The sequence below is a fragment of the Bubalus kerabau genome, chromosome 4 (genome assembly GCF_029407905.1).
Source record: "Bubalus kerabau isolate K-KA32 ecotype Philippines breed swamp buffalo chromosome 4, PCC_UOA_SB_1v2, whole genome shotgun sequence".
NCBI lineage: Eukaryota > Metazoa > Chordata > Mammalia > Artiodactyla > Bovidae > Bubalus > Bubalus kerabau.
The window spans coordinates 171,694,439-171,718,123 of NC_073627.1; the positions used below are offsets into that span (position 1 = coordinate 171,694,439).

General features: G+C 38.2%; 1 protein-coding gene across 5 annotated transcripts in view; it reads left to right on the forward strand.

Moving 5' to 3' along the window:
- Positions 1-23,685, forward strand: part of KIAA1958 (KIAA1958 ortholog) — a 134,175-nt gene that overhangs the window by 101,340 nt on the left and 9,150 nt on the right. For 4 of the 5 annotated variants that reach the window (XR_008713913.1, XM_055579337.1, XM_055579333.1 and 1 more), the window contains one exon: positions 8,729-8,901. Coding sequence is in view for 4 of the 5 variants with exons in the window: in XM_055579337.1 (XP_055435312.1) it covers positions 8,729-8,901 (173 nt within the window). In the remaining variant the exon portion in view is untranslated. Of the gene's footprint in view, positions 1-8,728; positions 8,902-21,283; positions 22,456-23,685 lie in introns of those variants that run through there. The other variant, XM_055579334.1, reaches the window with a different exon arrangement.

The window sequence follows — 23,685 nt, forward strand, 5'->3', positions numbered from 1 at the left end:
CCTGCAAATGCAGAAGACGCGGGCTTGATCCCTGGGTTGGGAAGATCTGGAGGAAGAAATGGCAGCCCACTCCAGTAGGCTTGCCTGAGAAATCCCATGGACAGAGGAGCCTGGCGTACTACAGTCCAAGGGGTCACAAGAGTCAGACATGACTTAGCAACTAAACAACAATATGAAAACCCTGGAGTTCCCAAATATTAACTTTTATATTCAGCATCTGCATAGACTTAACATACCTGGTTGCCTTATGACCATCAGAATCCTTTCATGCCCACCTGTCTTTAGTTTGCTTCCTGATATTTGTGACTTGCCTCAACAATCCCCAACTTACTGTGACATTAGAACATTATTTCAGTGGGTTAATTCTACTTTATTAAAATTTAATGGAGGTAAATTGCATACGTACTTAATACATTATTGGGCTTCCCTTGTGGCTCAGCTGGTAAAGAGTCCACTTGCAATGCAGGAGACCTGGGTTCGATCCCTGGGTTGGGAAGATTCCCTGGAGAAGAGAAAGGCTACCCACTCCAGTATTCTGACCTGGAGAATTCCCTGGACTGTCGCAAAAGAGTTGGACACGACTGAGTGACTTTCCCTTAAAATGGAAGGGAAATATCATAAAATGTTAAGAAAAAAGGCTCTTCTTAAAAAACCTTTTCACACCAACTTTGCAAAACTCCTCACTTCAAGGGCAGGATTTCCTTCTGTCTGTTCAGTGGGTTTCTACTTATAATATCCTTATAATACAGGGACAGTCTTCTGAGTTACATTGAGGCTTTCTGTGTGACCGTCGGTGACAGGCAATACTGTATTTGGAAACGTTGCTTCTGAAATTGCTGATTTAATTCTAAGAATATTAAAATGAATTCATCAAGGCCCCTGCCACTTCTTTGCTTATAAGAAAAGAAAGGTATATTTTATGTTGAGCCTTTTCTCCAGAATATGCTTTAAGCATTTGTCACTCAATGGAGGTGACAAAGAAATAAAGGAAATTCAATTATGTATGTTCTGAAGAAATTATGTCCTTGTACAGTGGCCTCCAGAGTGACACAAAAATATTTCTTGTTTCCTGCATCTGGAGTTTTCAGGCAAGATCTTTGTACTTAGAATTCTGTTTATATGAACACCAAAGATTCTGGCATGATATGTCCTGAAACGATGACTAATAGTTTCTATTAGATAGCTATGGATACATTTATTGAATCCTGCTTTTGGGTTTATTTGCCCTCTTTGGGTCTTTTGTACATTTTGTATGTCTGTCCTGAGGCCTTTATGCCTAGGGCAACTTTTTAATCAAATAATACATATATATTTATTAGGTTTCTAATTTATAGAGTTTGTTCTCACCATGACTTTAAACTTTATTTCATTGCTAAAGTTAGACATAGATTTGCCAGATTAGCCTCATAGTTTGGACATTTTTTGTTGTAACCTGAAAATGTAGCTTGTAACCCCGTAAGCCTGGTAGATAATGACTAGAAACATTTTGGATTCAGTAGAATCTCGTATAGAAACTCATTTATCTGTTGATGTAAAGAAGTTGGTGATTTCATAAAATGAATGCTGTATACAACTTAAGTTCTTCCATCTTTCTTGTAAGAATGACTTTAAGATTCTTTTTATTCTACCACTTATAAGTTAATTGGGAATAAAAAGGTAGATTTACCAATTTAGTGTAATTTAACACTAAGCATCTGTTTAGAAATGTAATCACCACAGTTAATACTTAGAAAAGTCATATAGAAAAATACAGTACTGTTCTTTGAAGATGGATTTATTTCCCCCCTTTTGATGGATTGTCAATTTGAATGTATATTTTCTGGCCACTTAGCTTTTAATTGATTTACATGAAAAAAAGCATATGTGTGCCTGTTCACTCAAACCATATTTAAAATTCTCTTTTTAAGCTGCTACAGTTATAAATGTATGAAAGAAAGAAGAGAAAGGTGAATTGAGGAAGAGGGAAATTTCTGTTAATACTTAAAATGTGTAACTGTGATACCCTTGGTTAATTAATCCTCTGCCTTTTGATATTTGTAATAATACAGGAGAATTTTTTTGTTATTAAGAATATACTGTTGGTTTCATTTTGTTTTGCTGCTCACTGATCTTTAACACCAAGATGTTTTCATCTTTATCGGTTCAGTTTTGCTTCATATTTGTCTGTGTACCTGTGCTCTAAATAAAATTATAGTTTTATGTCCCAGTGGCTTGTTCTGTTATGTGATAATGGTTATCTTTAATGTAGTGTGACTTTCTATTGTTTTCAGTATTTGTTGGTACAGCCTAAAACGTATAGAAATAAAAAAAATCCAATAAAATCAGTTAATGAACATCAGTGATGTCTCTATAATGAGAGCGTGCTTTAATCCTAGTGTTTTATCTGTGGTTGGGTATGACTAGTCTTCATTCATTTACTCAATGGTTTTCTGCAAACCTGGCTGATTTTTTATAGCTACAACAAACAGTTTAAAAGGCGAGTTAAACCACATTTAAAAAAGATTGTCCTGGTCACCACGCATTAGCCCCAGGTTATAGTCAGTGCAGACTGAGCAAAGCATTCCGCATCAGTTGTTTTCTAACCACTGAGGAGGGGGAAGTCATGCAAGGAGGAGTGTTTCTACATGTGAGTGCTCAGACAAAGCTCCTAAGTAGGGAAGACACTTTCGGAAGGCATTTATAGCTAATTAATCATATGCTTCCTGGAGCCCCAGGCCTAAAAGTCCTGTTGGTGGAGCAGAAGTCTCCACTGCAAACTCAGTCTTTCTGTCCATCTGTGGAGTTGTGTCAGCCAGTTGTATGAAGTCATGCCAAGCTAAGTAGATGTCAGGTTCTAGACTTCCTCATTTTTAGGAAAATTTTTCGGTTCAGATACAATTCTGTGTGTGCAATTTGTTGCATTTAGCACATTTGACAGTGTTCTTTGGAATAGGAATGGTTGTTCAAAATGATTATAATTATCAGTTTCACACATCCTTGTTGTGTCACTAAGATTATTTAATAAAGAAACCCCCAGAAAATATAGTGTTCTCTCTCACAGTTCATTATTTTGCAAAAGTGCAAATAAATTTCTTCCATATTTGTGGATAGTCTCCCAAAGTATTTATTCATAGAAAGCTGAATATTCCAAATAGAAATAATTACTGTATTTTTGTATTACAATACTTTAAATTGTATTGGAAACTACTTTATAAATAGTTATAACTAAGTTTGTGTTTTTAGAGCTCTAGACACAAGGGATTCATCTTTAAATGTGTTTATAAGTTAAGCATTTAAAATGTAACAAATTTTATTTTCCCAGTAGGGGAAGAATATTAGAATTTGAGTTGAGGAATATTTACCCTACAAGTCAGAAAATGTTTTCTTTTTAAAAGTTTTATTCATCTATTTTAAATTAATGATAATCTTTTCTAAGAAGGTTTCAAATTACTAAAAATAACTAATATGTATAAAATATTTAATGTTGGTACTATATCTAAAAGGTAATGTTTAAAAAAACATTGAATTTGGTGGCAAACATTTTCAGACTGAATATTTTTTACTTTATTGAAATTCATAAAGATCTAAAAATGTGAAAGCAATAATTGCCTTGCTTTTTTAAGCATTATTTACTCTCCTTGATAAATTTTAGAGTTTTGGTTTCCCAGTGCATATAGTTATGTTTATACTATACTGTAGTCTGTTAAGTGTGCAATAAGCTTTATGTCTAAAAGAACAAGTGTGCTTTTCCATAGTGGCTGCACCAATTTTCATTCCCACCAACAGGGCACAGTTGTTCCTTTTTCTCCACGTGTTCACCAACACTTACTGTTTTTTGTCTTGACAGGTGTGAGGTGATATCTCATTGTAGTTTTGATTTGTGTTTCTCTAGTGATAAGTGATGTTGAGGATCTTTTCATGTGCCTGTTGGCCATCTGTATGTCTTCTTTACATAATACTTGCTTTCTTGGTTCCTTATTTTGTTTTTAATTTGTCTCAAGTTTTGCTTGATAGGTTGCAGATGTTAGACTTTTGTTTTTGTTTAACTTTTTCTGGGTAATACCTTTTATTTACTCTCTGATTTGAAAATACATTCTAATAGTTATTTCTTTCATGTTTTTTTTGTTTTTAGCAAATTTAAATATATATATTTAATATAAAAATTAATTCACATTGGTCATCTCTCCCTTTTTTTCTTCTTTGTTCCTTATCCTTCCCAAAGAGGATGAGATCCTAATCATATTTTTTAATATCTTTCCTCTCTTCTTTTTCCCTTATTATTGAAATTATGGGGAATTTTAGTTCAAGATTTTGTTCCATCACACCCCATCTCTTTTCACAGTCTTAACAGTTGTGTTGAGCTCAGTTGCCACATTACCTAGCGTTAGGAGTAAATTATTTGCTTCTCACTCACTATACCTTGTACCCAATATCTTTCCCTCTCTTTGATTCAGTTTTTCTTTTGTTTGCAAATATCCATGACCTTTTTTTTTTCTTTTTTTTTAAGAAAGGGTGTTTGGATGATACTCTCTTTATGATTGAAAATACCTTTCTTTTTCAAGTGATACTTTAGTTAGGTAATAGAATTCTTAATTTTGGTTGTTTTCCCTCACAACTCTGTAGACGTGAGTCAATGTATTTTAGTATTTGGTATCACAGCTGAAAAATCTAATTCTTGTTACTGTCGCAATGCCATTTTCAGTGTACAGTCTCTGTTTCTGTGATAGAAAATTAAATTATTTAAGCCCTTATAATTGTTTAATGTAATAATTAAACTTAGAAAGATTACAGAATTTTCTTTTTGTTCTCAAGCTTTGGAAATTTCACCAAGATATGTTTATGTGTGTCTTTTCAATGTGTGTGTTAGTTCATGAACCTTAACACTCTAAGGATTAAAATCTTTCTTTGATCAATGGGGTTTTCATATGTCTTGGATTATTTTATCCTGTTCTCTAACTTTTTCTTTTAAATTCTTATAAGATGGATTTTTAGTTTCATTAGTCTGTTTTGTATGCCTCTTAGCTTCACTCTCATCAGTTTTTTACTACTTTGCCTGCCCTTCAGGGAAAATTCCTTCCTAGTAACTAATTTGTCCTTTAGCCATGTTCATTCTAATACTCAGCTCTTCGGAGGATTTTTAAAATGTGTTTTTCCATCATTTAAACTTTCCAGGATCTTTCTTGTTCTTCTCTTTTACTTTTTTAAAAAAAATTAATTCTTATTAGAGTATAGTCGCTTTCCATTGTTGTGTTAGTTTCTGCCGTACAGCACAGTGAATCAGCCGTACATGTACGTATATCCCCTCTTCTTTGGATTTCCTTCCCATTTAGGTCACCACAGAGCATTCATTAGAGTCCCCTGTGTTATACAGTGTGTTCTCATTAGTTATTTTATACTAGTGTCAATTGTGTATATATGTCAATCCCAACCTCCCAGTTCTTCCCACTCACCCCCTTTCCCCTTGGTTCTCTTTTCCTTTTACAATAAGAGCTGTTCTTGTTTTAAGTATGCATTATCCTCTCAAACCTCTGTATTGATCTTTTAAATTCTTTTTTTTTTTTTTCTGGTTTTCTGAATTGTCTGTTTTCAAGTAGAGGATAGGGAACATGAAATTAGTTGCTCTGCTTGTATAACTTGGTAACTTCCATGCCTTTAAGTTTTACCCAGTTGCCAGGTGATGCTTGTTTGTATGCTCACATTGTAAAATGAAAGTCTGGATTTAACATTGATAGCTTATAGGGATTTCCTTAGACGATGTTTAAGGGTCCTGTTTGAACCTGGGCAGAGCTCACTTTTGTGGGTAATAGTTGAGCACAGGGTTCTGCAGGTGGACTTCCCCCGGCTGTAATGCTGGACAAAGAAGTGTCCATGAAGAAGCTTCCCTGCACAGTATAAAATAGATGATAGGCTGGGAGCCAGGAACCCTCTCCAGTGTAGACACAGCAGAGGTGCTACCTGAGAGATGGAGCACATTGGGGGTTTCTTACTTTTTATAGCTGCTTTCCTGTTTTCCCCTCTCTATCCAATGGGGCTGCCCAGAGTTACCTTAGGCAGTGCCCCCTTTTCTCTCTGACCTTGGGGGTACTAGCCTTCCACTGCAGATCCATTCACTTTACATACTGTGCTGCAAATGATGTAAGTGGAAGCTGTGTATCGAAAGTAGGATAATCATCCAGATCTGGCCATCCTTAGGCTCTACTCCCACAGCCCCTCCTAACTCTGAGCTCAGAGTTTGCCTGTTTTCTAGTGGGAAATCTTTCAAAGGCTTCTTTAGTAGTCCTTCCTTTTCCCTGTATTCAGCTGTAAGTTCTTACTTTTGTTTGTTTCTCCATAAGGATGCTCTCCTAAAAATGTCCCCAGCACCACAACGCTACAACTTATACTCAGAATTTTTAAAAAGCAGTTAAAGAGACATAATTTAATCCTTAAATACAGTCAATAAGGAACCGTGTATGCTGTTTTATTTTCACAGATTTCTTTTCCCATTATGTAAGCATACAAGCATTCTTTCCTTGTTTCTTTATATACTAGGATTTGGTTTCCATTTTCAGTGTACAGTCTCTGTTTCTGTGGTAGAAAATTAAATTATTTAAACCTTATAATTGTTTAATGTAATAATTAAACTTAGGCATCCTGTCTTGCAATGTACTCTTTTCTACTCCTATGCATATTAAAGTGATAGGGACTAGACTGTGTTGCAAATAAGTCATTTTTGTCTTGTTGTTCAGAAAAGCTATAGTGAAACTATAGTGGTTATTTAAATCAGACTTACGAAGGTTAGTCTGAGTAAATTTGGGAGGCGAGGATGTTTTTCAGAAGCACAAATGGCTAGTACCTAAATTGTGTTCCTTACTAAACGCTGTATCCCTGTAGTACCTGATTCCTTTGCTGTAGTGACCAGAGTGGAGTCAGCAGGACCCAGGAGCAAACCAGGAGTTGGCTGTAATATTTTCCAACTCCATGACTTGGGACAGCACAGTGCCTGGTACAGAGAGAGTACCTCAGTAAATACTGGATTAATGATGGATGAACTTACTAAGTGTATGAGGTTCAGATTCCTTACCTGTAAAATAGGTATAACAGTAGGATTGCTTAGAGACGCAGATAATTTATATGACCCTTAGCCTATAGTGAGCATTTAATTAGTGCTGGACATAATAGTAAATTTTATACTAGAATTCTTTCACTAATATCAAGCAAGTCCCAGAAATAATAGAAGCTATATGTCAGTTTAGGAGGGTGGTGAGAGGAATATGCCTACATGTCTCAGCTGCTTTGGAAAGCATTTCTAGCATTGTTTCTGTCTTACTTTAAGCATTTATTAAAGCAGATTGTGTGTTCAGCAATTCAAAGCCAACTTAAAGGGTGAAGACACAGTCTTAAGGAGCATATAAACCAACTGAAGAGATCTTCCAGGCACAATTAGATTATTAGTTCTAAGGAATAAGAAAGCAAATGTGGGGCTCATACCCAAAGCCAGAATAAGGGCGTTGGATTGTAAGGGAAACGAGTTTGCAATTGGAATTGAAAAAACACGCTGTTTGATCAGCACAAAGACCTGAGTGAGATTTCTCAGGGTATGTGGGGAGGGGGGATGTGGTGTCCTGGGCACAGGTGGATGCTGGAAGGCACAGGTGGATGCTGGAAGACACAGGAGGCTGGTGGTTTGGGTTCCTCACTGGGAGCAGAGACGGGCGAGGTGAGTCAGATACAAGCACTTTGCAGATCACCTTGGTTATGTGTTAGCTTTGGGTTTTGCTATTTCTCAGCCTTTTTGAGCCTGGTTTGAATACAGAAACATTCCAAAGTGGGTCAAAATCACTGGTTAGAGTACAAGCTGGCATTGTTTTAACTTTGTGGTGGTTTTTACCTTGACTTTTTTTTTTCTATCGAAAGACAATAATTTGAACATTTTAAGCCCAGCTTTAGTAGATCACAGAGTGTGAAGAAAGGCCAGCTAATGGTTGTAGATTTAGCTGTCTCTTTGGCAACCAGTGGACACATTGAAAAAGAAGAGTCTTCATCTAAAATCATTTAGCAGTTATAATTTACAATCTTTTCACTCTCAGATGTGAGCCTGTCTGGTGTACGCCTTCTCTTTCCCTAATATTCTAGTTGACCTTCCATTCAGATTCTAAGCTAGCAGATGGGTTGTAGATTCAGGGTTGAAATCTCTCTCTTTGTCAGTTTGTGAAAAGAAATAAAGAAATATGCTAATACCATTTAATTTGAAGCTGCCCAGAATGACACATAACACTTTTGAGACTATTACAGAAAAATAACAGTTCTACATGTGCTTAAGGTAAAGAGGAAGAACGTATAACTTGTCTTGCCTTTTCTTTCCCTTCTTTCTAGTTGAAATGCTATGTTTTTCAGTGAAAATTTTAGAATCATTCTTTGTTTCTCCTCATTCATTTTTCCGCAACTGTTACTGAATGCCTGCGTTAGTGCATCAGTTAGTATATCTGGCAAAATTTGGGGAATTAAATCCAAGGATACTGCATGATTTAAAGTTAGAAATATATTTATATATATACTATATTCTATATTATATACTATATTCTATATATAGATATATATACTATATATATATACTATATTCTAATATAGATATACTTGATAGAAACTTTCTTTTCTTAAAGGGTTGTCTCTTAGAAGTTTTCTGTTATTTAACATGATCCAAAGATTTAATTCTCCAGAGATGGGAATGGCAAATTATTTTAATGCCTTTTATTGTTTTTCTTTCTAGCCTATTCTACTAAGCTCAACAAATTTCCTGTATTTAATATTAATGATGACTTGAATGATCTATGTACCAGTGCAGTAAGCCCAAACACGACCAAAGCCACGCGGTATGCCCTGAATGTGTGGCGATATTGGTGCATGACCAATGGGCTCAAAGATCACACAGACATCACCAAGGTAAGAAACTCTTGACTTTACTTCTCCTCACAGCCAGCTTTACTGAGCTTGCCTGTGTCAGGCAGGGTGCTAAGCACTGTGGGGAACATGGAACAGGTGGTTTCTGTCTGGGGAAACTTTGAAAAGACCCTAAAATAGAAAAATATGCACAGTACAAAGAAGAATTTAAATGCCAAAAAATCCAGATGGGTAAATTAATTTCACTTTGTTGAGACTGACAAAGGAATTGATACTTAAACTTAATTTTGTATTTTGAGAAAGAGGTAGAGTTTCAAGAGAACTGGATAAAGACATGAGTCTTCTAAATGAATCATGTAAGAAAGAGTAAAATTCAGAGGGACATATTCACCTGCCTGCAGCAGAGGCTTCGTGTATGGGAACAATGAACTATAAAAGCTGGATTCTCATAACCCTTAAATGCCAAGCTAAAATCTTGTGAATATTGGCCACTAAAGGTTTTTCCTGTGTTTCTTTATAAGGAGAGATTTTATTTGAAAGATGACTGCAGGAGCAGCAGGGAAGGGACTGTTGTAACAGGGAGAACACTGACCGTAGGACCTGCAGGTGTCCTAAGGGTCAGGTGAAAGGGAAACACTGAATTTTTTTTTAACAGGAAAGAATGTAAGAATGTAACATTTTAGAGCAGTTAACTGGAAGTGATGAGCAAAAATGTATTTGATAGATTCTTAATTTTCCCAGTTGTACAACAAGCTCTTAAAATCTCTTCTAACTTGAAATGTTTGACAGTTAATAGAAGGAAAAATTCTAGGACATATAGAGATAGAAGTCAGAAAGAAAAACACCAGTACAGTATATTAACGCATATATATGGAATTTAGAAAGATGGTAATGACGACCCATTACGTGAGACAGCAAAAGAGACACAGATATAAAGAACAGACTTTTGGACTTTGTGGGAGAAGGCAAGGGTGGAATGATTTGAGAGAATAGTATTGAAACATGTATATTACCATGTGTGAAATAGATGACCAGTCCAAGTTGGATGCATGAAACAGGACACTCAAAGCTGGTACACTGGGACAAACCAGAGGGATTGGATGGGGAGGGAGGTGGGAGGGGGGTTCGGTATGGGGGACACGTGTAAACCTGTGGTTGATTCATGTCAGTGTATGGCAGAAACCACCACAATATTGTAAAGTAATTAGCCTCCAATTAAAATAAATTAATGTTTTAAAATGTAGAACAAGAGAGGTATAAAATCACCATAGAACACCACAGTCATAATTGCTACAGGCAAGATCCACTGGTACTGGCAAAATTAGTGGTGAAAGTTTAAGGATAAACAGGATTTTTGTGTTGCGTCAACGTAAGACCCTCTTAAATATGTACTAGAGAGAAATAGTAACTATTCAGAAGAGAACCCTGGCAGATGCCACTTTAATAGTGATCAAGATTAATATTTCCCATGTGCTTAGGACAACACATTGCATGTATGGGATTTTTTTCTTAAAAATTAATAACTTCAGTGTACTCATGATAAAAAAAAGCATACAAATCCAAATTGAGGAAAATTCTACAAAATGCTTAACTGGTACTCTCCAGATGTATCAAGGAATGTATCAAGGTCACAGAAGATGTTAAGATAGAGCAATGGTCACAGTTTGGAGGAAACGAAAGCGTGCTGCAGTCCATGCGGTCGCAGAGTCGGACATGACTGAGCGACTGAACTGAACTGAAGGAGACGTGACAACTAAATGAAATGTGGGATTATATTGGTACAGGAAGAAAATTTTACTGGAAAATGGGGAAATATGAGTAAAGTCTGAAGTTTAGCTAATAGCATTGCAAGAATGTTAATTTCCTGGTTTCAATAACTGTTCTGTAAGATATTAACATTAGGAGAAGCTCAGTGAAGATTCATTGGGGACTCTCTCTACTATTCTTGTAAGTCTAAAATTATATCAAATTAACATTTTTTAAGACAAAAAAGAAGAGAAATACGTACTTTGATTTGGTTATGTTGCTGTTGCTGCTGCTAAGTTGCTTCAGTCGCGTCCGACTCTGTGCGACCCCATAGACGGCAGCCCACCAGGCTCCGCCGTCCCTGGGATTCTCCAGACAAGAACACTGGAATGGGTTGCCATTTCCTTCTCCAATGCATGAAAGTGAAAAGTGAAAGTGACGTCGCTCAGTCGTGTCAGACTCCTCGAGACCCCATGGACTGCATGCAGCCCACCAGGCTCCTCTGTCCATGGGATTTTCCAGGCAAGAGTACTGGAGTGGGGTGCCATTGCCTTCTAAATAGTAGATACATCTACCAGATGGATATGTCAAATAAGCATTTGGGAACGTGAATTTCAAACATGGGGGAAGTATTAAAGCTGGAAGTCTAAATTCAGAGGTGTTGCAAATAGAAGTCAAAGTTGAAGCCCAAAGGCAAGTGATACCTCTAGGTTTGGGTGATGTGTTTAGGGTACCAACAAAAGATGAAATAGGAAATCCAAGTTTCTACTTCTGGAAGCATGGTGCCCTAGATACTGTGAGGGACCTTTGCAGAAAGGAATGGAGTCATCCAAGGGCTGAAACTGAAGTGGTGTGAGCAGTAAGCACATATGAAAATCAGGCTCTCCCCTCAGGGCTTATGTTAATAGCATCCTTTGAGGAAGGAAAGCAACTAGGAGTGAAACTGAAGAACCCTTTATTGAGAAGACCCTGGAAGGGTCTAAAGAAGTTCTAAGTCAATAACATACCCTGGCTCCTTGCAGAGTCATATGCTAATAATCTTTAAAGGAAAACATCCAACATGTAGATACAAATTTTTCACAGGTTAATAAAGATCAACTAAATATGTGCTCATTAAAAAAAAAAAAAATCATGAGTCACTTAAGGAAATAAACCACCATGAATGAGAATGATTAGAAACAGAAAACAGATTTAGACAGCAGGAACTTCAGATAGTAGATTATAGGCTAAGTATGTATGTAATGTTTGTTGAAAGAATGAAAAGAATTATAAAAATGAACAAGCAACACCCCACTAATCAAAATGATCCAGCAGATCATTTCCACTTGTGATCATAAGGGAATAGAAGGGCCCAGAATTACCCTCTGTAACAACAGGAAAACTGAGCAGAATGTTGGAAATAAGTCTTCCAACAGAACAGACAACGCAGACTTGATCCCTAAGATGAGTGCCACCACCTCTCAGGCTCTCTGCCTGGAGACAATTTCTAAACTTCAGGGAAGAGAGGGGAACCCAGACTGAGCCTGGCAATCTTGCTGAGTTGAGGGGAGACAGAAATCAGAACTCAGGGAGGATGGGGACATGAGAACAACTAAAAAGAAATTACGACATTCATTGAAAAGATGGAACAAATCCAGAATTTAATAACGTAAAATCCATAGTTTCTAGCATCCAATCAGAAGTTGCTATTCATGGGATGGGAACATGTAACCCATACCCAGGAGAAAAATTAGTTAAATCTTTCACTTCCAACCAATTTGTTGAAGGAGATTTGCTCTCCTGCCAAAAACAACCAAAAAGCAGACAAATGATATAACTAATATGCAAGTTACTATGTAACGCACACAGGGCCGTGATCTCTGGGAGACGGGAGACAAGGTGAGCCTTAGTGTGTCCCAGCTTGCTGCCTTGAGAGTCTGCGGGGCTGTGTGCAGGGAGAGGGCGTGCAGGCAGAGCCCAGCACCTGTGCTGCGTTGAGGAAATGGAGCTAAGAGTCCAGAGAGACCCAGGTGACTAAAACTGTCATAACAGAATATTTGAAAGTGGAGTTACCCAGAAAGAAAACCTGAGGGAACTGAACATATTCCATCTCAAATATTGAGCTGAATACTGATCAGCATCTGCATGTGAGGAAACTGCCTGAGGAGGGCAAAACGAAACACCTGAAGAATGAAAGGTGTTAGAACCTGGGGCTCCACTGAGCTGGAGATAGTGCCTCTCCCCACCGGTCAGACTGGAGAGACCTCAGGATTCACGCGGTAGAGTATTCAGAGAGGTCTTGCATCACATGTGGAGAAGAATTAGCCATGGAACGAGCTTTGCTCTGATCCCACCCAGCAAATCTTAAAAGCAAGACCCAGCTACATGAAAAGGTAGGACATCACTAATCATCAGGGAAATGCAACTCAAAACCACAATGAGCTGTCACCTCACATCTGTTGGGATGGCCATTATCAAAACAGGAACTACCATACAATCCTTTATCTAAAGGAAGTGAAAACATTAACTCAAAAGGATATATACACCCCTCTGTTCGTTGCAACATTGTTTACAATAGCCAAGACATAGAAGCAGCCTAAGTGTCCATAGACGGATGAAGAATATATGGTGTATATACACAGTGGAATATTACTCAGCCATAAAAGGGAAGAAAATCTTGCCATTTGCAACAACATGTTTGAACCTCGAGGGCATTATACAGTCAGTGAAATAACTCAGACAGAGAAAGACAAATACCATGTGATCTCACTTTTATGTGGAATCTAAGAGCAGAAACCTCAGAGCACACAGAGCAGACTGGTGGTTGCTAGACATTGGGAATGAGGGGTATTGAAATGGGTGAAGGTGGTCAGAATGCCTGGGGATGTAATGTTACAGCTTGTTGACTACAGTGAATAAGACTGTATTGTGTATTTGAAAGTTGCTAAGAGAGTAAATCTTAAAAGTTCTCATTACAAGGAAAAAAATTAAACTATATGTGGTGATGGCTGTTGACTAGATTTATTGTGATGATCATTTTGCAATATATATATATTTCAAAACGTTGTTTATATACCCAAAACTGATACAATGTTATATAGAAATTACATCTTAATTTTTTAATGAAGAAAAAGCAAGACCCAAAAGGATCCAACAGTTTCTAAGTAATTTAACTATGTCCTAGAGCAAACCTTAAAAACATTTATAGGATTATAAAAATATCCAGACCCCAAGAAATAAAATTCAGAATGTCTGGCAACTAGGCAAGAATTTGCAGACATGCCAAGAAGCAAGAAAATATATCACTTAAAAAATGAATCAATCAAAACCAATCCAGAACTGATACAGATTTTAGAATTAGCAGACAAGGACATTAAGCAGTTATTATGACGAAGATAAAAGCACATGAAAAGATGCTCAACTTCATTAGACCTCAGGGAAATGCAAGTCTAAACCACATGAGATTCTACTTCACATTCAGTAGGAAGATTAGAATGAAAAAGAAAAAGATAATAACAGGTGTTGAAATTGGAACCTTCATACGCTCTTACATGGTACCGGTGGGAATGTAAAATGATGCAGCTGCTTTGGAAAGTCTGGCAGTTCCCTAAAAGTTAAATGTAGAGTTACTGTATCACCCAGAAATTCCATTCATGGACATAAACTCAAGAAAATTTAAAACATATATTTATGCAAAAACCAGTACACAAGTGTTTGTTGTAGCATTATTCACAATAGCCAAAATATAATCCAGACAACCCAAATGTCCATCAGCAGATAAATGGATAAACAAAATGTGGCATATCCATACAATGGAATATTATTTGTCAACAAAAAGAAATGAAGTACTGACACATGGCTTACAGCATGGATGAACCTTGAGTGTGTTATACTATGTGAAATCTCAGACACAAAAGAGCAAATATGTCTTATTCCATTTATGCAAAGCAGGTAGAACAGTCAAGTTGATAGAGAGAAAAAGTATAATAGAGATTACTAGGGGTGGCGGGAGGAGGAAATGTGGAGTTACTGTTTAATGAGTACAGTTTCTTTTTTAAAAAATTCTGGAAATAAGTAGTGATGATGGTGCACAACCACAACGTTGCGAATGTACTTTGAGTGCCACCGGATGGCACACTTGTAAATTAGTAAGATGGTAAATTGTATGTGCATCTTACCGTAATAACCTAGCAAATCAATTTAAATGTAACAATTCACCTTCATTCATAAAAATATAAAAACTCATCTATTCCCGTAGGCCCTCATCACCGTTTCTTCAGCCCTTAACCTTAACCTTTTCTAGGCCAGAGGATCTTGTCTTCCAGACTTTGTGAAGTCGCTATGAAGACAGTTATCTGTTACTGGGAAACTTTACACTTCCTTGCAGGAATCCATGGAAAGAGCCACATTTCCCCACAACCTCCACAGCTTAGGTAACATATATACATCCCTGGTGGTGAAAATGTCTCACCTGTCCAGTTGGGTGTGCCTTCTGGGTAGTTTCTCCTGTGTTGTCTAGAGGAATGTGGATGAAGAAGAAAATGTATTTCAATCCTCTGTCTCACATGGGCCACTTAAATATTTTTAATGATAAATTCTTAAGAAAAGCCAGTCTCTTAGAGAATTAGCAGTATTTAGTTAAAAGGAATTGTGGCATCAAGGTCTACAGTCTTTAATCTCACTTTTTTGGTCCCAGTGCAAGGTATTTTTAGTCTAGTTGTGTCTCTAAAGATAGATATAGCTAGCAGCAGACAAAATAGTTACAGCTGTTGATCATGGTCTGGCAGCTGGCTTCTCTGGTGGCACAGACAGTATAGAATCCACCTGCAATGCGGGAGACCTGGCTTTGATCCATGGGTTGGGAAGATCCCCTGGAGAAGGAAATTTCTACCCATTCCAGTAGTCTTGCCTGGGAAATCCCATGGACAGAGGAGCCTGGCAGGCTTATAGTCCGTTAGGTCACAAAGAGTCAGACATGACTGAGCACCTAACACTTCACTTCAGACCTCAAATTTAGTTTCTTTATTTTTTTAAGGAGGAAAGCAAGGAATCAGATCAGATTTCAATTCATCTCAATAAGCAGAATGAACCCTGCCAGTCGCACTCTTTCATTACTCTGTGGTCTACTACATGTGTTCCACAGAGTGTTTTTTCTTCATAAATGTAATCTAATCCTCACTAATACATCTTTCTCAAAGTTGCTGTCTCATTGATTTATATATTCCTTAGCCTTACTGAGAAAATAGAGTCTCTTGAAGTTTGTGTCTGTCTTTCTCAATAAATGGAAATTTGGTAACTACAAAAGTGAAATCATTTTTGTTGTCAGCAATGGTTACTTGAAGATTTGTTTTGTTTTCCTATTAGAGTTTGTATAGTTCACGAGCATTTTCTCCACTTTCTTCATCCCTTGTTCAAGATTATCACAAAAGGAAGTTTGAGGCATTCCCCAAAAGTAACTCTTGGTTTTACATGTCTTATAATTCTTTCAATTACCAAGGATTACTACATAGTTCCAAAACTTTAGGATTTATCAGCAAGTCAGTCTTCTTATACTGTTCTTTCCTATTTAGAGTTGTCTGCCCCATGACCAAGCTCTACTTCTCTTTGGTCATTTTCACATCAAGGAAGCCAAGTTTGCAGTCCATAGTGAATTTAATGTAGTAAATCTATTCAGAGTGGCTCATGGAGGGAAATAGTTTTTGGCAATGTCTTCATAACAAATTAAAGACCTGGAGGAATGACCATCATCCAAAACTCAATCTGAGAAAACGAAGGAGGCAGCCAACATGGGCCAGAATGAAGAGTTTCTTGTGTGCCGAGAATATAAATTTTGTGACTTGACATTTCTCCAGGAATTGCTTTTGCTGTAATTTTTCTTTGAAACTTGTGGTATAAATGAAGAGAAATGATCTGCACCCTAAGTCAGCTTGGTTCTCTTGACTCTGAGGTTAACTCCTTGCTTTAACCCATGTTTGTCAGTGCATGGGGTATCAATGATACAGTTCAGACCTGCTAGTGGGGATCTTCAACATAAAGAACCAGTCGTGTATGAGATTTCATTCTTGCCTTCAGGAAGCTTTCAGTCCACTTTGAGAGACCTATAAATGGGGGGCATCCCTCATGGCTCAGTGGTAAACAATCTGCCTGCCAATGCAGGAGACATGGGTTGAATCCCTGATCCTGGAAGACCCCACATGCTGCAGCGCAACTAAGCCCTTGTGCCACAACTACTGAGATTGTGCTCTGGGGCCTGGGAACCACAGCTAATGAGCCCACGTGTCTGCAGTTACTAAAGCCAGCACACCCTAGAGCCAGCACTCCATGACAAGAGAAGCCACTGCAATGAGGCCCACACACTGCAACTAGAGAGTAGCCCCCACTCTCTCCTAACTAGAGAGAAGCCAGAGCAGGAATGAAGCCCCTGCACAACCAAAAAGAAATAAATACAGTTATTTGTTCTAAAAAGATTCGTGGGATCCCACTTGAGAGAGTAACTTGCTTAGGGAAGCTGGAGTAGTCTTCTATTTTGAGCTAGATCTGAAATAAGGAATAGAGGTTTTCCAAATAGAGAAGATTAGTGGGGGGGAAAAGCTTTCTAGATAGAGGAAGTAGCATATGCAAAAACTTGGAAGCATGAAAGAGCCTTGTGGTTTATATGACTGGCACAGAGTTCAGTGAGTCTGGAAAGCAGAGTATAAAGAAAATTATCACACAAAAAATAGATGTCCTTTTCATCATAGGGGACTGGAATGCAAAAGTAGGAAGTCAAGAGATACCTGAAGTAACAGGCAAGTTTAGCCTTGGAGTACAAAATGAAGTAGGTCAAAGGCTAACAGAGTTTGGCCAAGAGAACCCACTGGTCATAGCAAACACCCTCTTCCAACAACACAAGAGACGACTCTACACATGGACATCACCAGATGGTCCATACCAAAGTCAGACTGATTATGTTCTTTGCAGTTGAAGATGGAGAAGCTCTAAAGCAAAATAAGCTCTACAGCAAAAGACCAGGAGCTGACTGGATCAGATCAAGAACTCCTTATTGCAAAATTCAGACTTAAATTGAACAAAGTTGGGAAAACCACTACACCATTCAGGTATGACCTAAATCAAACCCCTTACACTTATACAGTGGGAGTGACAAATAGATTCAAGGGATTAGATCTGATAGACAAAGTCCCAGAAGAACTATGGACAGAGGTTTGTAACATTGTACAGGAGACAGTTATCAAAACCTTCCCCACGAAAAGGAAATGGCAAAATGGTTGTCTGAGAAGACCTTATAAATAGCTGAGAAAAGAAGAGAAGCAAAAGTCAAAGAAGAAAAAGAAAAATATATCCATCTGAATGCAGAGTTCCAAAGAATAGCAAGGAGAGAAAAGAAAGGAGGAGCAAGAATAGCAAGGAGATCCTCAGTGATCAGTGCAAGGAAATAGAGGAAAATAATAGAATGGGAAAGACAAGAAACCTCTTCAAGAAAATTAGAGATACCAAGGGAACATTTCATGCAAAGATGGGCACAATAAGGGACAGAAATGGTATGGACCTAACAGAAGCAGAAGATATGGCAAGAATACACAGAGTCAGTTGGCACAAATACAGTCAGTTCAGTTCAGTTGCTCAGTTGTGTCCGACTCTTTGTGACCTCATCAGGAGAACTGTACAAAAAAAGATCTTCATGACCCAGATAACCATGATGGTGTGATCACTTACCTAGAGCCAGACATCCAGGAGTGTAAAGTTAAGTGGGCCTTAGGAAGCATCACTATGAACAAAGCTAGTGGAGGTGATGGAATTTCAGCTGAGTTATTTCAAATCCTAATAGATGATGATGTGAAAGTGCTGCACTCAATATGCCAGCAAATTTGGAAAACTCAGCTGTGGCCACAGGACTGGAAAAGATCAGTTTTCATTCCAATCCCAAAGAACGGCAATGCCCCAAAATGTTCAAACTACCTCACAGTTGCACTCATTTCACATGCTAGCAAAGTAGTGCTCAAAATTCTCCAAGTCAGGCTTCAGTGGTATGTGAACCAAGAACTTCCAGATGTTCAAGCTGGTTTTAGAAAAGGCAGAGGAGCCAGAGATCAAATTGCCAACATCCATTGGGTCATAGAAAAAGTGAGAGAGTTCCAGAAAAAATTTACTTGTGCTTTATTGACTATGCCAAAGCCTTTGACTGTGTAGATCACAGCAAACTGTGGAAAATTCTTAAGGAGATGAGAATACCAGACCACATGACCTGCCTTCTGAGAAACCTGTATGCAGGTCAAGAAGCAACAGTTAGAACCAGACATGAAACAATGGACTGGTTCAAAATTGGGAAAGGAGTACAGCAAGTCTGTATATTCACACCTTACTTGTTTAACTTATATGCAGAGTACATCATGAGAAATGCCGGGCTGAATGAAGCACAAGCTGGAATCAAGATTGCTGGGAGAAATATCAGTAACCTCAAATATGCAGATGACACCACCCTTATGGCAGAAAGTGAAGAGGAACTCAAAAGCCTCTTGAGGAAAGTGAAAGTGGAAAGTGAAAAAGTTGGCTTATAGCTTAACATTCAGAAAACTAAGATCATGGCATCCACTGCCATCACTTCATGGGAAATAGATGGAGAAACAGTGGAAACAGTGTCAGACTTTATTTTGGGCTCCAAAATCACTGCAGATGGTGATTGCAGCCATGAAATTAAAAGACACTTGCTCTTTGGAAAAAAAGTTACGACCAACCTAGACAGCATATTAAAAAGCAGAGACATACCTTGCTGACAAAGGCCCATCTAGTCAAAGCTATGTTTTTTCCAGTAGTCATGTATGGATGTAGGGTTGGGCTATAAAGAAAGCTGAGCACCAAAGAATTGATGCTTTTGAGCTGTGGTGTTGGAGGAGACTCTTGAGAGTCCCTTGGACTGCAAGGAAATCAAACCAGTCAATCCTAAAGGAAATCAACCCTGAATATTCATTGTAAGAACTGATGCTGAAGCTCTACTACTTTTGCCACCTGATGCAAAGAGCTGATTCATGGGAAAAGACCCTGATGCTGGGAAAGATTGAAGGCAGGCAGAGAAGGGGACAACAGTGGATGAGATGGTTGGATGGCATCGCTGACTCTATGGACATGAGTTTGAGCAAGCTCCAGGAGTTGGTGATGGACAGGGAGGCCTGATGTGCTGCAGTCCCTGGGGTTGCAAAGAGTCAGACACAACTGATCAACTGATCTGAACTGAACTGATAGGAACAGGATGGGGAGAGGTAGTGGTGTCTGTCTTTGCAAGCAGTCTACTGTTGTATGGAAGCAGATTGTAAAGACTTGCATGTAAGGGAAAGATTTGGAACTTATCCTAAGGGCAACAGGAAGCTATCAGAAGTTACTTGTTTTATTTTTAGACACTAAGGTACTGGGATTTTCTGCTCAAAACCTCTTATGTAAGAAACCCGCGCTCTCCTGCAGTCCCTGTGGTTGCCGCGGAAGCCGTTATGCTAGTACAGTGGCCCACCCTTTCGTCAGTTGTTTGCATCAAGAGTGGGCCAGTCGAAATCCTCCCTTCATATTTTTTGTTCTACTGAAAATAAGGGTTGGCCTTTGCTAATATTTGAAGCTGTGAGATAGAAACCTTGCGGAGTGCTAGGTGGCTACATAGAGAAAGCTGCTTTGTACAGAGAAGCAGAAAGTGAGAGATGGAATCCTGAAGGCCTTCAGATCAGTTCAGTCGCTCAGTCGTGTCCGACTCTTTGCGACCCCATGAATCGCAGCACGCCAGGCCTCCCTGTCCATCACCAACTCCCGGAGTTCACTGAGACTCATGTCCATCGAGTCAGTGATGCCATCCAGCCATCTCATCCTCTGTCGTCCCCTTCTCCTCTTGCCCCCAATCCCTCCCAGCATCAGAGTCTTTTCCAATGAGTCAACTCTTCGCATGAGGTGGCCAAAGTACTGGAGTTTCAGCTTTCACATCATTCCTTCCAAAGAAATCCCAGGGCTGATCTCCTTCAGAATGGACTGGTTGGATCTCCTTGCAGTCCAAGGGACTCTCAAGAGTCTTCTCCAATACCACAGTTCAAAAACATCAATTCTTCGGCTGCCTTGGAATCCACCAATTCTGATAGCCCTCCTTGCCTAGGCTTGTTCAGGTCTGGTCTCTCTCTCTTGTAACCACAGGAATCCCAGCTAATACAAAGAGAGGTTAACACCTGCAAGTAGGGAGTTTCAAATGACAGCATAAAAATCTGAAACCAGCTGAGTTTGGGGTCATTGTAATTGGAAGTTATATTAACTCTTACTGGTATGTGAGAAAGCTGCTGCTTTTTATATTTTATGTGCAGCTACTCTCCTCTTTCTGATGGCTTTTTGACTGAATCTCTTGGAGTTTCCTAGACCAACATTTAGATTATCAGAGAGGTTATATTTTGTCTTTTTCCTTTCCTGTATGCATATATACATATGTGTGTGTGTGTAATTTCTTTTTCGTCTCTTGGTCGGAATCTTTAGAGCAGTGTTATGTAATAGCAGTGATATTCATCATTCTTATCCTATTCCTCACTTCATGAAAAAAGATTTTAATGTCTTCATCTTGGGTATAGTTTTTATAGTTCATGTCTGTAAAATAGTCTTCATCATACTGAGAGGGTATTTTTTCTTGCGATCTGAGTTTAGTTTGAGTTTTTTTTCTTTTAATTAATTTTTTTGGTTGCACTAGGTCTTCGTTGCTGCACACAGACTTTCCCTAGTTGCGGTGAGCAGGGCTGCTCTTCGTCGCGGTGCTCCGGCTTCTCGTTGCGGTGGCTTCTCTTGTTACGGAGTGCAGGCTCTAGGTGTGCGGGCTCCGGAAGTTGTGGCTCTCGGATTCGGTAGTTGGGACTCTCAGCTCTGGAGCACTGGATCAGTAGTTGTGGCATACCGGCTTAGTTGCTCCCACACATGTGGAATCTCCCTGAACCAGGGCTTGAACCAAGATCCCCGGCATTGGCAGGCAGATTCTTTTATATACTGTGCCGCCGGGGAAGTTCCTAGTTTGAATTTTTAAAAATTTGAAATGGGATAGCACATTCTTTCAAATAATTTTTCAGTAATTATCAAGTTCATATTACTTTTCCTTAGAATATGGAATAAGTTAGTTACCTTATTTATTACGTTTGAATCGTCCTTACACTCTGTCATAATCCCTGCTGGTCTCAATGTCCATTGCTTTCCTGCAGTCCTGAATTTGATGTGATAACATAAGCAGCCCAGAGCCATGTCCTTGTTTGCATGGTTCTAACACGTATGCATTTTGTTTAACATTTGTGCCATGCAAAATGGAAATCACCAGTATTTTACTTAGTACATTTATACTCATATACTTTGTTTTTTGGTATAATATCTGTCAGAGTTGGATTAGGGAAAAAATGAAGAATGCTTCTTTTTTCTGTGCTCTGAAATTGTTTAAATACAAAAGAAAAGCTGAATTGACTCCATAATGCCATTTCTTTATGAGTGACATACATCTTTGGCAATCATTTCACTCAGATCTTTTATCTCTTATTGAACCAATTTTGGTAACTTATATTTTACTAGGGAATTGTTCAGGTTATTTATATTTTCAAATTAATATGAATAAAGTTTATCATATTCTTTGTTTTCAGTACTTATAGTCTTTCTCATTCCTGAAATTGTCTGTATGTATATTTCCTTTTCTTTCTCTTTCTTTCTGTCATATTTGCTAGGAGTTTGTAATAGTTTCATTTTTTATCTATCCCAGTTTATGTCTTTTCCAGTTCATTAATTTGTTTTATTTTTATTGATTCACTCTATTTTTGAATTTGATCTACTTTTTCTAGCCTTTTGTGTTGAATAATGTTCTCGTATTTTCAATAAAGTATCTAACAAAGTCATTTAAGGCTGTGATGTTTTTGGAATGTATTTGGTGACATCTCATACATTTTGATATCTAATGTTTTCAGTTTGGTTCATTTTTTTTTTTTTTTTTTTTACTTTACAGTATTGTATTGGTTTTGCCATACATCAACATGCATCCACCACGGGTGTACACGTGATGTATCCTGAACCCCCCTCCCACCTCCCTCCCCTCTGGGTCATCCCTCTGGGTCATTAATGTATAATTCTGTTTTTATTTTCTCTTTGACCCAAGGGCTCTTAGAAGAATGAAAGTTACCCGTATAGTGTCTACTTTTAAAACATTTTGTATTGAGACGATCTTTTGTCCTAGAATGTGTATTCAACCTAAATTGACAAAGAGCAGGGTCTGGTTTTATCTTTATGACTTCCTCTTGAAAGTAAAGCTTTCTTTCCAGCCAAGCTTCCTGCTCCTCCCACCATACCTAAGGAGCAGTCTTTAATTGTCAGTATAATCATTAAGTTTTTCATGTCTTTTGAGCAAATATTGATATTGAAACTCTGTGGAGCATTAAGTCAGAGATATTTCCAGACTTACTCAGATAAATTCAGGTAAAAAATCAAGGCAAAATCTTGCTGTACAAATTGGACATGTCAGTCATCCTTCTCTATAGAATGTTTCATACCAGCTGTGCCAAACAGTGCAGAGATCAAGGAAATTAATGTTGGAATGATTCAGTTTGATCAGTTTAATTCAGGCATGGTTCAGAGAGGATGGTTGGATTTTATTGAAGAGGAGGGAAGGAAATGATTTGCTAGAGAAGAGAGGAAAGGGCTTTCCAGAGACAAATAGTCAGTAACAAAAGCCAGTAATAAAATATATGTGTATATATACTTCTGTTGGATGTATATGTGTTCATTACTGTTTACAAACCCTTTCATGTCCACTACTTTAAGCATTACAGTAATTCTTTGAGAAGGTATAATTATTATTTCCTGTCTTGTTGCTTGAAACACTGATGTCTAAAGAGCCTAGTGTGGAACCTAGATCTCCCTAAGCATTACAATAATTCTTTGAAAAGGTATAATTATTATTTCCTGTCTTGTTGCTTGAAACACTGATATCTAAAGAGCCTAGTGTGGAACCTAGATCTCCAGTGTGAAGTTCACTGTTTTTTCCATTATTTCATGCTAAGAAGGCAGCCCTCTAGAGGGTTGTCCCCAGCACAGCCCCCAGGGAGGATCAGGAGAAGGAAGGAGGGGTCT